The 14550-nt window shown below is 41.9% G+C and overlaps 1 protein-coding gene across 3 annotated transcripts in view; it reads right to left on the bottom strand.

The window, feature by feature from the left end:
- Nucleotides 1-14550, bottom strand: part of CHD1L (chromodomain helicase DNA binding protein 1 like) — a 59852-nt gene that overhangs the window by 16503 nt on the left and 28799 nt on the right. For all 3 annotated transcript variants that reach the window (XM_030325179.2, XM_030325180.2, XM_030325181.1), the window contains exons 11-16: nucleotides 12804-12877; nucleotides 11081-11191; nucleotides 8017-8131; nucleotides 7239-7392; nucleotides 4812-4977; nucleotides 850-998 (exon numbers count right to left, since the gene is read on the bottom strand). In XM_030325179.2, coding sequence (XP_030181039.1) covers nucleotides 850-998; nucleotides 4812-4977; nucleotides 7239-7392; nucleotides 8017-8131; nucleotides 11081-11191; nucleotides 12804-12877 — 769 coding nt within the window. The remainder of the gene's footprint in view (nucleotides 1-849; nucleotides 999-4811; nucleotides 4978-7238; nucleotides 7393-8016; nucleotides 8132-11080; nucleotides 11192-12803; nucleotides 12878-14550) is intronic.

The following is a 14550-nucleotide window of genomic DNA, read 5'->3' as shown; positions in this document are numbered from 1 at the left end:
CATTTTAGGTTTAACCACTGTTAAAGGAAATCCTCCTACAATGTATTATAGAATTCTTTCTTAAACAGAGTCTTTCAACATTATGATTATCTTTTTTTTTTTAATTTTTTTTTCAACGTTTATTTATTTTTGGGACAGAGAGAGACAGAGCATGAACGGGGGAGGGGCAGAGAGAGAGGGAGACACAGAATCGGAAACAGGCTCTGAGCCATCAGCCCAGAGTCTGACGCGGGGCTCGAACTCACGGACCGCGAGATCGTGACCTGGCTGAAGTCGGACGCTTAACCGACTGCGCCACCCAGGCGCCCCAACATTATGATTATCTTAATGGTGGGTAGCATTTAATGAGCACGTACAAAGTGTCAAATACCATGGACATAACATGTATCATTCTTGACTGCCACCCTCTCTTAGTGACAGAGTCAAATTATCAGGAGTAGAGTGCGGTATTTTGGTGTGATACAGTGTATCCCTTCTGGGGTGGCTTAGATGCACAGGGCTGCTTTTGCCTGCATTAAATGGTAAAACACACTGTTCCTGTTGATGTTATTTATGCCAACTTTTTTTTTTAATGTTTATTTTTGAGGGGGGAAAGGAGCAGCAAGAGCGAGGGATACAGGATCTAAAACAGCCTCTGTGCTGCCAGCAGAGAACCCGATGTGGGGCTCGACCTCATGAACCACGAGATCATGACCTGAGCTGAAATCAGACACTTAGGGGCCCCTAATTATACTTACATTTCAACAAATATTTATATACTTATTTCTCAATAAAGCACTCCCAGCATCATTTTTGGTTCTCTTAGAAATTGGAAGAATTTATTCTTTTACATAAATTAACAGTTCTTACACTGCCTTTATTTCGGAGTAATCGGCCCTCTTGAGTAGTTTTCTCCAAAAGGGTTTTCTGAAGGTTCACCAGTTGCTCAAAAGATTTTCTGTCTTCTTTACTAGGTTCCTTGGAATAATCTTTACCTTCAAATAAGTACATATGGTTTTCTAAGAACATAAAACACAAAACAGAAATGTTAGAGACTAAAGAAAAATGGATTAATTCCATTCAAAGCAATAAGTAAGGCAAACAAGAGAACAACCTGTGTTCTAAATGGGCTAAGACTAGCTTGTGATTTTGGATCCCACGGACACTGACGGGTGGGGATCTCATACATTTACTCTTTAAAGGAGAGGATATGGCTGTTGCCCTTCTGGTCCATCTCTGGCTGGTCTGCAAGTCTCTGCTGGATACCTCTACCCTGTTGAGTCTTGGATCCCCTGTCACTCATTCCACACTATTCTTCAGCATAGATCTCACTAAGATCACTTAATAAAAGGTAACTGAAAACATGCTTTTTTTTATTGGACACCTATTTAATACTCAACTTGTTCCTTTTACATTACAGAAAAGGAGGAGAAAAGTGGCAAATTATGAGAAAATGGAGAATCACAAAAATAATCCCTTAGATTTACAATATTCTTTTCATATCGCATAAAGTATCTTTATGAAGCCTCCCCACGATCTTGGTATAACTAACCCTGCTGAAGAAAGGGAAAAATGAGGCTCAGACAGGGATCATGGGACTCCAGTTCTCACTGTTAATAAATGAAGGCAGGATTTTGACTCAAGAGCCAACATGCTCTTTTCTGTGCATTACTGTGTCTGCGGAAGGATGGAGTGAACAAGTCAGCAAATGCAGGTTACAGTAATAACAATAATGACAACAGTGTAATCTTGAATAGCATTTTGTACTGTCAGAGCACTTTCACATCTATCATCACATTTGATTCTTCAACTATTTAAAAGAGTAAAGCAGACACTAACAGCACCATTTTACAGATGAGGACACAAAGGCTGAAAGAGGTTGGGTGATATGCCAAGATCATGAATCAGTGATAAAGAGAGGTCATGACCAGCCAAGACCAGCAAACCACAGAGAGATGAGATAATGATTCTAAAGTGAAACGTATTTAATAGCACATATTACCAAAGAATGTATTTTCACAGCATTATGAAATCAGCTAGAAGTATGTTTTCTCTAGAGAGTATGAAAGCAAAACATTTTCATTCTCAAGAGATCAACTGCTTCACACTTGTACCCAAATCCAACCAGCTGTAATTCTAATTGGCATTTGCTAATTAAATCAGCAGGGTGCTTTCAATGAGGTGCTCTATCAACAAGTGGGAAAAAAATAAAGAGCTGAGAAGTGTCAAATATGATCAACATATGTAGCTTCATATTGCATGCAATTCTCAACCTATAAATATGTTTTTTAAAAAAACCCTAGCATTCCAGATAAAGCAACCCTATTTTTTATTTATTTTTGATGGAGCTGCTTTAACTACTGGTCTTTCATATTCATTTACATTATTTTTAATCGTGCTCCCTGTCTTCACTCTTCAGCCAAGAGGGGGTTGGAGACCACAGGCCTAGGCCCTCATCTGTGTCCTGTCAGTGGCACCATCTACCACAGAAACTGTACTCACTGATCAAAGAGAAGATTCCAAATTTTAATACAAGTGGAAAATCTTTTCTGGCAGCTGGACTGACTAAAGAATAGAAGTCTTCCTGGAAAACAACAAAATTTTATTTTGTCCTAGTAACATGAGGAAAGTAATCTCAAATTAATCTAGAATGAGTGCAGAAATGGGTGCAAGCTTCACTAATGTAATCCAAACAGAACTTCAAAATCAGGTCACATGCATCCATTTTGCCTCCCACCTAAAACCACTAAATAGCAGTGAAGGGATTTTGAAAAGCCAGGAGACAACAGTGAATGAAAAGTTCAGTAATTCTTGGAAAACGGAAAGTGGCTGAAGCAATCAGATCGGATTAAGAAAAACCGTGAAAGCCAAACACAGGTGCCTAGTCAAGGGGTGATTATGAGACTAGAGACCCTGTCAGTCCTCCGAAGGTTAGGATGTATAAGGACAGAGTGCTGGACAGTACGGGATCTGAGAAAGTTCTGTGTACCAAGTAACAGGAGCACCGTTAACCTTTGACTCCCGTGGTCTCTTCAATTTGAGCAAACAGGTTTATTCCAACCCAAGAAAGATACTAAAGGATTCATCTGGAGAAACTAAGTTGCCCAATGAAAAGACTTCAAATACAGAAGCCAGGTCACCAACCAGTAATGCTGGAATAAGGATCAAGATACACCTGCTCGGCTTGGGGCTGCCTGTCAGCTTCGGCCCTTCACCGGCACATGTTTTTCAGACAGCCAGAGGACACCAGCTATTTCAGGAAAACTCAAGACAAAAACAAGATGTTCCAAAACAAATTTTGAAAACAGCAATGGCAGCAATGAGAGGAAAGAAAGAAAAAGAATACTTCTCAAAAGCTATGATAAACATCTCAAGAGAGGACATTACATCTGTGAAATGAGAACAAGATACAGGTAAAACAGAGAACAAGAAAGAGTATCTGAAGAATAAAAATGGGATACTAATATTAAGAAATTTAAAAGACAAAATGAGAAAAGTCAAAGAGCTGTATCCCGTAGAATGAAGCTAGTTGCCTAAATCCCAATCTCTCCGTATACCCTGTAAAACCACCACTAATCCATGGCTTCTATAAAACTAGGGAGTCTGAGAATATTACAAACTTCAATCTGCAGATAAGTAGAGAAATGAACATTCAAATGCCAATGGAGCCAGTTCCCGAGCCCACACCAGACTTGAGAGTGACGCAGAAGACAGGCAGTGTCAGACACAGCCCCCTGAACACAGTGCCACAACCTAAATAGAAAAACAGTAAGAACACATCTCAGACTCAGGTCAGAGCACTGGCTACCAAGAAACTGAAAGGAAGGGACTAGAAAGTGCATGCAGTCAGCAATCTGGGAAGGCACTGCTTCTAGGGGAGAGAGAGAGACGTCCCCTGGCAGTTCTATGGCAAAGAAAGGAAGCAAGTGATGAAAAGTGGGGATCCTACAGAAACAAGAGAATCACAAAACCAGAAGTCCCTACCAAAGTCCCTGCCAATCTCGCTCCCTACCAAAAAGGGAGGCATCATCTAGTAAAGAAACTACAGCTCTCTTGAATTAAGGTATTCTTGAATTAAGTCTAGAGTAAGACCCTCAAACCTCACCCCCGTCCACACTGAATTCTTGCTGCCACTGGTACAAGACAATAAAATGACTGTAAGACAGCGGGGAATATCTTTACAAAGCTCCTATGTGAAAAAACGCTTCAAGTCAGAATTTCAAATACTCAGAACCGAAATGGACAAAAAAGACAAATGTTGACCAAATTCAGGAAAGACAAAAATTATCTCATGATTTACATGTACTGTTTCAGTAAAAAAATAGCAGTACCTACACCTTAAAGTATGGTGAAGATTAAACGAAAAAACAGGTATTAAGCACAGGACACGGTACACTCTTCTGATTGAGCACAGAATAAATGCTCAACCAGTATTAACGAGCATGTAAAAACCAAATCATTCTACTATTCAGAAGAGGACTCACTATGAGAGGGCAACCATAATAAGGACAGTGGGATTTACTAATAAAAGAGAAGATGCTTGCAACGAAGGCAGGAAAAAGTACAAATTAAAATCCTTGAGATACTACCACGAGCATTAATATCATTGAGTGGGCTCAAAGTTCAGCTACAAGGGAACAGGCAATTGCTAGTCAGTCTAGGAAGAGTTCTTAGACCAAGGAAGACTTCAACAGTGTGCCCACAATGAGAATAGGGCTGGGTAGGAAAAGATGCCCCAGGGAGCACTCTCCAGGACTTCCTATCGGGACCTCTCTTACTCACATCTAAATCAGGCAGCTGTGCCATTTGCTCTACTTTCACCCCCCACTTACTGCCTTCCTCCTGCTCCCAGATTCCTTCTTCTGCTGTAGGCAAGGTGTCAGAGATCCACTGGCCGTTTTTTGTTTCTCCCAGGATCGTCTCCAGGTCTATCTCATCCACAGTGCTCCCCTCAGATGACAGCAGTTTATCCAAACCAAATTTGAGTATCTCACTCAACTTGATGGAGAAAATGAAAAAGTCCAGTTGGTTCTCATGAAAACAGGCATTGGGACGTCAGTGTTTTGCTAAATGGCTTGCTGACACAGGGCAGGCTCCTTCCCTGCTGGCCGGCTGTTCTACTCTCCCCACGACGATGATACCAACAGAGCCGTTTAGTGGTTGGATGATGGCCAAGCAGAGAGGTGATAAATACTGATCAGTGACGATGACTCTGACAACTCTCGAACCAAAAAAAAAAAATTAGCCTCTTTTTTTCTCAAGAACAGTAATATCCTGCATTATCTATGGCACTTCTCAGGAGTCTTTCTCACAGGCCACAGGCACTTCCAGCAGCCACGCGAGAAGTCAGAGGCCCAGTGAGCTTCTCTCCCACTGACAAACTTGGAAGAAGGCTATGCTGGGTACCTTCCCTCCACCATCAACTGACTTCTCTCCTCTGGCAATCTGGTTTCCTACCACAGTGCTCCATGGGACTCACCTTCACGAAGACCAGTAACAACTGATGGCTAGACCTGAAGGCCATTTCTCAATTCTAATCTTCTTCAATACTCCCCTGACAACTGCATTATTCTGCCTCTCTTCCCTTATCTCAAAGGTACCTATTGAGCCTACCCATTCCCTAGGGTCACAATACTCCTCTGACAACTGCATTATCCTGCCTCTCTTCCCTTATCTCAAAGGTACCTACTGAGCCTACCCATTCCCTAGGGTCACAAGAACCATCCAAACAGTTCAGATCACTTCCCTGGCTTTAAATACCTACTTCCAACTTTGCACCTCCTTAAGCACTAACTCTTAGATTCCAAATCAACGTAAATTCACATCTTGACTTCTAGTTCGTATCTTATCCTTTTAGACTGGGTCAGTTATCTCTAGATGGCCTAGTAAATATTAGGCCAAATACTGGTAGGAATGTAAACTGTTCCCAACACTGGCTGTTTGACAGGGCTCTGTTGGGATTCTTGCTCAGCTCCAGGAAACCAGAAGGTTACATTCTGGTTCTAATGTCTGATTTCTCTCTTCCTCATTCAGACTCTACTAGTTATCTCTTTGGTTGCCAAAAACGAAGGTAACAACCCAGTGACCTGGTCTCAGATGAAAGCAGTTTCTTCGTTGTTTGTTTTAAAATACAAAGAACCGGGGCGCCTGGGTGGTGCAGTCGGTTAAGCGTCCGACTTCAGCCAGGTCACGATCTCGCGGTCCGGGAGTTCGAGCCCCGCGTCAGGCTCTGGGCTGATGGCTCAGAGCCTGGAGCCTGTTTCCGATTCTGTGTCTCCCTCTCTCTCTGTCCCTCCCCCGTTCATGCTCTGTCTCTCTCTGTCCCAAAAATAAATAAAAACGTTGAAAAAAAAAATTTAATAAAATACAAAGAACCTAGTAATAAAAGATGTGGTTGTGGTTTATTAAATCTAAAATGTATAGAGTTCTGAAGTCCTGAAAGAGGGAAAGCAGTTTCATTATTCTACAGTGAGACAGATGCAGTGAACATTTACTGAATGCTTACTTTGTGCTAAGTACTATCGGAAGTGCGTCTCTCCAACTGTTTCAGTGAATATGATCCCTTTGGGCAAAATGGAAGAATCTAGGATATATCATGAGTTCTAATTTTAACCCAGGGGCTGCTGTAGAGTAACTCGAAGCCCCATTCCAGAAGAGAAAATCTGTAAGTCAGCATTGGTTTCCTATCCAATATTCCCTTCCTCAAGCAATTAACTCTCATCTTTCATCCATTTTCTCCTATGGAACAATTCTGAATTCCTGATCTCATTTACCATCCTCTGACTATGAAGATCACTCACTGATCAAAAGCTCTGGGGTTAAGACAAGGTATGAGATTAACCATCATTTATTATGCCGAGTTCTCTATTTTATCTATTTTTTTTTTAACACTCCTCTGAGGTAACTTGCAATACTCTCATTTTTTGAAAATGCAAATTGAAGTAGATCTGAGAGGTCAAGCTATCTGCTCAAAGCCACACAGCCAGTAAGTGTCAAGGCTTGGATGTGAATCCAAGTCAGGGGATCTAAAACCCATCCCTGTCACTCCATATTCTGCTACCTTTATTCATCACAATCATTTTTAGCTCCTTGCTTGCATGCAGTAGACAGTATGGCAGGTACGTGTGGAACAGACCTGGGAACAAATGTGTAGCTGGGGACAATGGGTTTTAAAGCTAGTTCTTTGCATCTGCTTTCTCACCCACAAGAAAATACTGACAAACAGGACACATTCTTAAAGGAAGAATAAGATCTTATACCTGGAGGTCAGCATCGGCTGCAGGTTTCCGGGCCCCCAAAGTAAAATGGCCTCCCTCTATGACTGTGCTGGTGAGCTGGAGTTTGGAGGCCGCTTTCCTACAGACTATTTCCTCCACAGTGTCTCGGCTGATCAGCCGAATAACTTTAACAGACCTGTACGGGGTCAAGAGACAAATGTGCTGTGAGGGTCCACACAGATGAACACAGCATGCAAGGTCAATACACCTAAAGGGAAACAAACCCCAAATGCCATGCTCAGGTACAGCTAAAGGGAGACTGTACTGTGGACATGAGCATCTGTTAGAGAGATCTGGCCTCCCAGAGGTACTCACTGAAGATTTCCAAGAGAGTCAAGGGATGACGAGGGGCCATAACTGAGGTTCCTGATGGGAACAGTGAAGGAAAACCTCAGGCAGATCTCCATGATCTTTGTAGCCTAACTCTACAACGCCAGAACTTCATTTTTAAACTGAATCAGACCTTAACTCAGGTAAAAAAGAGTTAAATAACTTCTAAAGGTTCCTTCTCGTCTTTAGAAGTTCATGGCTTCTATTTCATGGCTTGACTGTGGTTTTTAACAAATCACGTGTGCAAGAAGAATGTGTGCTGGCCAGCAGTCTTCAACGAGTCAGCAGCAAAGCTGGGCTAAAACCCAGTGCTCTCTCACCCTCCAGTCTGGGATGTCACCGGGCCCACCAGGTCGTTCACCTCCCTCCCCAACCAAAAACCGCTGAGGAGCCAGGGATGTGGAAAAACACTGATGCTGAAATCTCTCACTTGTTCTGGCCGATCCGGTGAGCTCTGGCAGCTGCCTGTAAGTCGTTCTGCGGATTGAAATCACTGTCAACAAAAATAACAGTATCTGCAGCTGTTAAGTTCATGCCCACTCCACCTGAAAACAATGCAAAAGGAATGTGATCAGCAGCAAGCTGGCTACGGGCTAGACCATAAAGGTGCAAGGCTACAGGGACGAGTAGTAAATTAAGATCAGACAAAACAATTGGCCTCACCTTTCAGACTAACACCCATCCCGAACTCCAGGACCTTGCAGTGGTTAACACTGCTGCCTGGGCTCCTATTGCCTGACTTGGGAAAACTTAACTATTGAAAGTAACAGAATGAGGGGAGCAGGGGCAAACAGTAAAAGTGCATACTGAAGTTAGTCCCAGGAAGCCAATTTACATCTCTTCCATTTAAAAATCTTGGTCTGTTTAGGGGCGCCTGGGTGGCACAGTCGGTTAAGCGTCCGACTTCAGCCAGGTCACGATCTCGCGGTCCGTGAGTTCGAGCCCCGCGTCAGGCTCTGGGCTGATGGCTCAGAGCCTGGAGCCTGTTTCCGATTCTGTGTCTCCCTCTCTCTCTGCCCCTCCCCCGTTCATGCTCTGTCTCTCTCTGTCCCAAAAATAAATAAACGTTGAAAAAAAAAAAATTTTTTAAATCTTGGTCTGTTTAGAATAGTCTGTGAAAGAGGACACACACTCTTTCAAAAGAAAACAGTTTTAAATATGCAAGGGGTCTTCTGCTGTGGACACTGCTAAGAGAGGAGTTAATATCCACTGCAGGTTATAGCTAAGGTAGCAAGATCCCTGATGCAAGCTAATGAGAGCAGGGGATGACATTTATTTATTACACTCCTCAGCAGAGCACGAAACTACCTCTCTCTGACTGGAGAAAACTTTAGAAAGTCTTTTCTGTATTTGTTTCCACATTAATCAAAGAGTGGGTAACAAAACCAGTCACAGGATAAGAACACTCCATGGGACAACTTTCTGATCTTTCTTCAGCATTGTAGGAAAAGGGATGAGGAGGCTTCTTGGATGATGAGAATTAATTAAGAGAACCATGAAAGCAAATTACAGCTTTGTCTTTGATTAATGTGGAAACAAGTACAAGAGGGACTCCCTCTTGCCAGGGTCGTTACAGCTCATTGCGGAGACAAGCAAGCCTGAAAGGGCTTGTTCCAACAGCTTGAATTAAGGACTAACTTTTGAGATGGGCTACCGACTGTAAGCTGGCTCTCAAGACAAGTCAGGCAGGAACATTCTAATTAAAGCCTTCATATAAAATTAAAGCTGGAATAAAGACATAATAAAGACTGATTACTGAGAGATGCTAAATTAGACCTTATAATAATGCCAGCTATGTTTGTGCTGTGCTTACTACGTGCCAAGCAATGTTCTAAGCGCTTTATGTATACTGACTCCTTCAATCCTCACAACACCCCTATGAGTAGTTTACTATTATTACCCTCATTTTATAGACAGAAGAGCAGAGAAGTCCAGGGACTCAGCAGAGATCACACAGCCAGGAAATGAGAGAGGCAGGAGTCAGTCCCACACAGTCTGGCTCCAGAGCCTTCGCTTTCACCCACTACGCCAGAGAATCTCCCTGGCACTTATTTCATCACAGCGTGAGCCATAAAAGTTTTCTTCTTCTTGGGTTAACATCTGAGTTCAGCGCTTCCTCATTAAATTAAGGGGTGATGTTTTACAAATAAGCTATTCTCCATTCTTGTTTGGAACATCTCACGAGCTACCACTGCCACCCGGTGGCAACATGATTCAATCACAGAACTATTTGAAAGTTGGAGGGAAACCTGTTAAATAAATAACCCTGCTAATTTACAGCTAAAAAGTGATAGCAAATGTGATCATCATTGTTTGGAAAAGGCTCATGTCCAGGATTGCTTCCATTCTTAAAAGATTACTCTGTTTTGACTGATTCTAGTACTCCAAGGAGCTTACTCTTTCTTCCTAATTTTAGACCTTCAAACGTGATGCCACTCTCGGAATATGAAGATGACAAAATCATTACAGCAGAAGGAGAGCTGTTTTCCCAACACTGAAGATGCATTTGCCCTGATCCTTCCAGCTTCTCCTAAGACCACCCCAGAGACAACTGAGGACGTGAATAAATGGCTGATGAAGGGTGCAGTCTATGACACTGGAAGCGAGTGAAGCCAAACGAATCAGATTATATCTTTGTAGTACAGAGATGAGACACACACAGGTGAGAAAATCTCCTTATGGTCAGGGATTCTATTTAACACGTCTTTTATGCACCCTCACCATACCAGACACTTAAATACTTTTTAAGATAGAACTCTCTCTTTAGAAAGATGTTGAGGTCTCTTTAATAGAGGACACACATCCCCCTAATGTTCTTGCATCCATTCCATTAAGATTCAGGTCTACAAAAACTAAGATAATGAAACTAAGATTCTAGAAGTTCAACACTAAGGTCTGCATGCTCCATGACATAAGAATAATTTCATCTCCATGAACAGATTTCAAACAACTGAAGAGTGTATAAAAGCACTACAAATGTCATATAAAAATATTTATGACTTAAGTCACATTAAAAATAATTCCAAAGAGGTGGCAATTTCATTAGGATCACAACTTTTTAAAAAGCTAGACTTGATTAAGCTTTCACAGCACTATTCCAGACTATGTAAGGAGGAGGGATAACTAGCAGACAGGTTGTTATCTCACTTCCCAAATTCATAGCTGGGAAGGAGAGCGGTCTCTACTGAATGTGAATTACAGACATCTTACAGGACAACCCAGCTCAGTGGTCAAAGCAGGTTAAAATTACTTTCCAACAATCCCTGGTTTCAGCCTTACTTGGCAGCTTAGAAAACTTGGACAGGAAAGAACCCCATGCTAGGAGCCCAGTACTTCGATACACTTACAACAAATCCCTCAATTCCCCTGTTTTACGCTCCTCCTTAATGACCTCACCTTTCAGAGAATTAAGGAAAAACATGCTAATGGCCAGGATGTAAAAGTACTGTATCTCCCCTTATTTGTCTGCTTTTGTCAATGGTTATGTGGCCTACCTGCCCTGGTACTCAGGAGAAAAATAAAAATAGGCTGCTGTCCAAAGTTCTTAATGGCCAAGTGTCTCTCTTCTCCTCTCACAGAACCATCCACGCGCTCATAGCTGTACCCTTCACAGAGAAAAAGAAAACAGAAATATAAACCCTTTTCACATATTCTTTGGGGAATAAAACATTGTCAGCTCAGAAGCAAATGCTAATTTTATCCCTTTCTGTATACAGGTATACCTCTACTTCAAGCAAATCCCATGGGAAAAATCTAAATTTAGGGGACATTTCATTGTTTTACAAAAGAATTCAACATAGGGGTGCCTGGATGGCTGTCGGTTAAGCATCTGACTTTGGCTCAGGTCATGATCTCACAGTTGGTGAGTTCGAGCCCCACAGTGGGCTCTGTGCTGCCAGCTCAGAGCCTAGAGCCTGCTTCGGATTCTGTGTCTTGCTCTTTCTCTGCCCCTCTCCTGCTCATGCTCTGTCTCTCTCTCAAAAATAAATAATAAAACATTTAAAAACAAAAGAACACAACATAACATAGCTCTCTGGGTTTTTGAAATACATGCAGTTGACGTATCTGACAGTCGTGGAGTTAACAGTCAATTCTGACTATCCCAACCAACCCTGAAGCACACTGTGAACCATGCTGCAGGGCAGTTTCCAATTGTGCCTCGACAGAGTTCTTAACTTATGCAAGCAGTAAGACAAGCACTTGGGAGTTGGTCAGTGAGCCTGCCCAATGGCCCAGCAGCTTCCCTTCAATGAAGCTACAGATTCTCCACCCATCACCACAGAACCCTGTCAAGAAGGGGAATCCTACTCTCAAGCGCTGTTTGTGAATCTAGAGATTCCTCAACATGCCTATGGCATTTCCTGACAAGTGTCCAATGGACCAGATATACTACAGTACTTGGAGGGCATCAAGTGGCTCTGAGAGACCTACTCTGAATTCATGTTTTAAATTTGTATGGTCTGAAGCTGATACTCCTTCACCACTGATCTCATGAACAATCAATGTTACAGCCTTTTCCCATCATCCCACATACATTTCTTTCAAAGTTTATTTATCCTGCTGGAGTGAGCACGAGCATGCAAGGGGAGGGGCAGAGAGAGAGGAAGAGAGAGAATCCCAAGCAGGCTCTATCAGTGCAGAGTCCGACACAGGGCTTGAATGCACAAACTGTGAGATAATGACCTAAGTCAAGATCAAGAGCCAGACACTTAACTAAGTCATCCAGAAGCCCTCCACAATAATTTTATTATATATTAAACAGGATACCCAGGTAATAACTTACATTCCCTATTGTTTATACAGAAAAAAAATTCCTTTCGCTTGGCTGATATGTGGAATCTCTATAATTTCATCTTCTCTACTGCTCCTGAACAAATGCTCAAATGTTGAGTTGAATGTTACAAGACACTGAAAGTTCTTTTTTAGCAAGCATTTTCAAATCACTCAACATTTCTGCAACTCACATTTCTTCCAGTACCCGTAATTTTAAATCACATCGCCAGTGGGAATGTGTGTGTTTATTTCTGCTCATGTGTCTCTACCCAGCTGTCAATCCTTGTGTGACACACCTCTCTCCTTACTTTCAATCTTCCTTTGGTTCAGGCTAATGTTCTTTCACTACTTTCCTCTGTAATATCCCCACACCCCAGATTACTCTTCATGGACCTGATGGACTGCTAAAAAGGCTTAAGCAACGTAATGGCCAAGGGATGTCACCTCTGTAGTCCATGTAGTCTTGGAGAATATCCAACATCTGGGTCATTTGGGAGAAAAGTAAAACTCGATGGCCCCTGGCAAGAAAGAGAAAAGGAAAGGCTGCCAACTCTAGGTATTTAAGGTGAGTTTCCCTCAGGTGAAACCTACCAAAGAATACAATTACCAAAGGGGAAATATAAATATCATAATCATTTACAGAGACTTCCTCAGACATGCTAAATGTTCCACATAAATAGCTCCACATGTAGTCATATCCTGCAGAGCACAAGTTCTCAAACTGGAGTGGGGATATTCCCAGGAGCAAATGTCAATGCACTAGAGGCTATAGAAAGTCCTAGTACAACCAAGAAACCTCTTTCTAGAATGTCAATTTACTAATGGAGAGAAAAATACACTTTCTTTTTAACAGAAAAATAAAGAAAGATATAGGAAGAATAAAATGCAAAATTCAAATGCACAAAAGCCCAAGTCAGAAACCCCAAAGAACTTGGGGTCAGCCATCCATAGCCATTCTCTCCTTGGGGAGTATAAAATCACTAGCCTCTCATCTCCAGCTATATTAGTTGAAAAGTCTGCAAAGTATCACTTTAGAGAAGCAAGGGGCAGGTGGCATCTCATATCCCCTACAATACATTAAAAAAACTTATTTACATACAGGGAGAAGAGAGGAAAGGAAAAGGAAAAATGAATTAAGTCAAGAATGAAGATGAGCCTACAGTCCTATGTTATCAGGTATTATTTAAGTTTTCATAAAGAAATACGGCACTATCAAAACAAGAGTCTCATTAGGAAAACTAATTTAATCTGAGCTTGCGATGCACATAAAGGAACAATTATGAAGAACCCTTTCAAGACTCTAGCCCCAAATACTTGGAAAGGACATTGAACTTGAAGCCAAGGGCCTCAATTCTAATCCCATCTCTGTCATTTGCTGGCTGTGTGACTTTAGACAAGTCATGACCACTCTGGGCCTGTTTTATCACCTGTGAAATGAAAAGGTTGGACAGAAGATGTTTATGGGTCCTCCTCTACCTCAGACACACTTATAGTAGATATATCACAGCCAATAAAATACAATAAGACATGCAATTATTTGATTTGCACATTCCTAATGTTGGGTGATTTCGCCAAATCTGAGATTTTGAGGTTAGTTCAGGCCCACTTGGGGCAGTTGTCCCATAGGGACAACTTAGAAACCCTTGGGAAGCTGGGCTTTTTCTAGACTCCTCTGTCCTACTGGGGACCAGAAGGATCAGGTAGAGGCTGGCTACCAGCCTACTGAACACTTAGCTGAACATTTTAAGGCTCCAGAAGTGACTTAGTCTTCTGCTACCCAATTCATGTCTCTGGGAAAGAATCCCCCAAGTTCGCCCTGAACCAAATGCCACAGGTTAACCAAAGTGAAGATTTACTAAGCCTTCATTAGGTGCCAATTAATGCAAGGTACCAGCAAGTAATTAAAAAAGAAATGCTTGATGTTATCTCTTTGTGGAACTAAACAATATAGCTAGAGTGATAAGATTAATACCAATTAACCAGACAACAGATTAAGGCAGTGCATTGCCAAGTGCTAGATTAGGATCCTAGGTGCTATAGGAATTCAGGAAAAGGAAGGATGATTATGGAGGGGATGGGGTGGGATGGGGATGGCTGTGGGTGTAGTTGGCGAGAAGATGGAACCAGAATCGGGGTCTTAAAAAAAAGGAAAACTGGAATTAGTCTCAAGAAATCAATGAGTTGTTCATTA

The sequence above is a fragment of the Lynx canadensis genome, chromosome C1 (genome assembly GCF_007474595.2).
Source record: "Lynx canadensis isolate LIC74 chromosome C1, mLynCan4.pri.v2, whole genome shotgun sequence".
Lineage (NCBI taxonomy): Eukaryota > Metazoa > Chordata > Mammalia > Carnivora > Felidae > Lynx > Lynx canadensis.
Note: the sequence above shows the minus strand (reverse complement) of the source record. Positions and strands in the feature narration are given on the sequence as shown.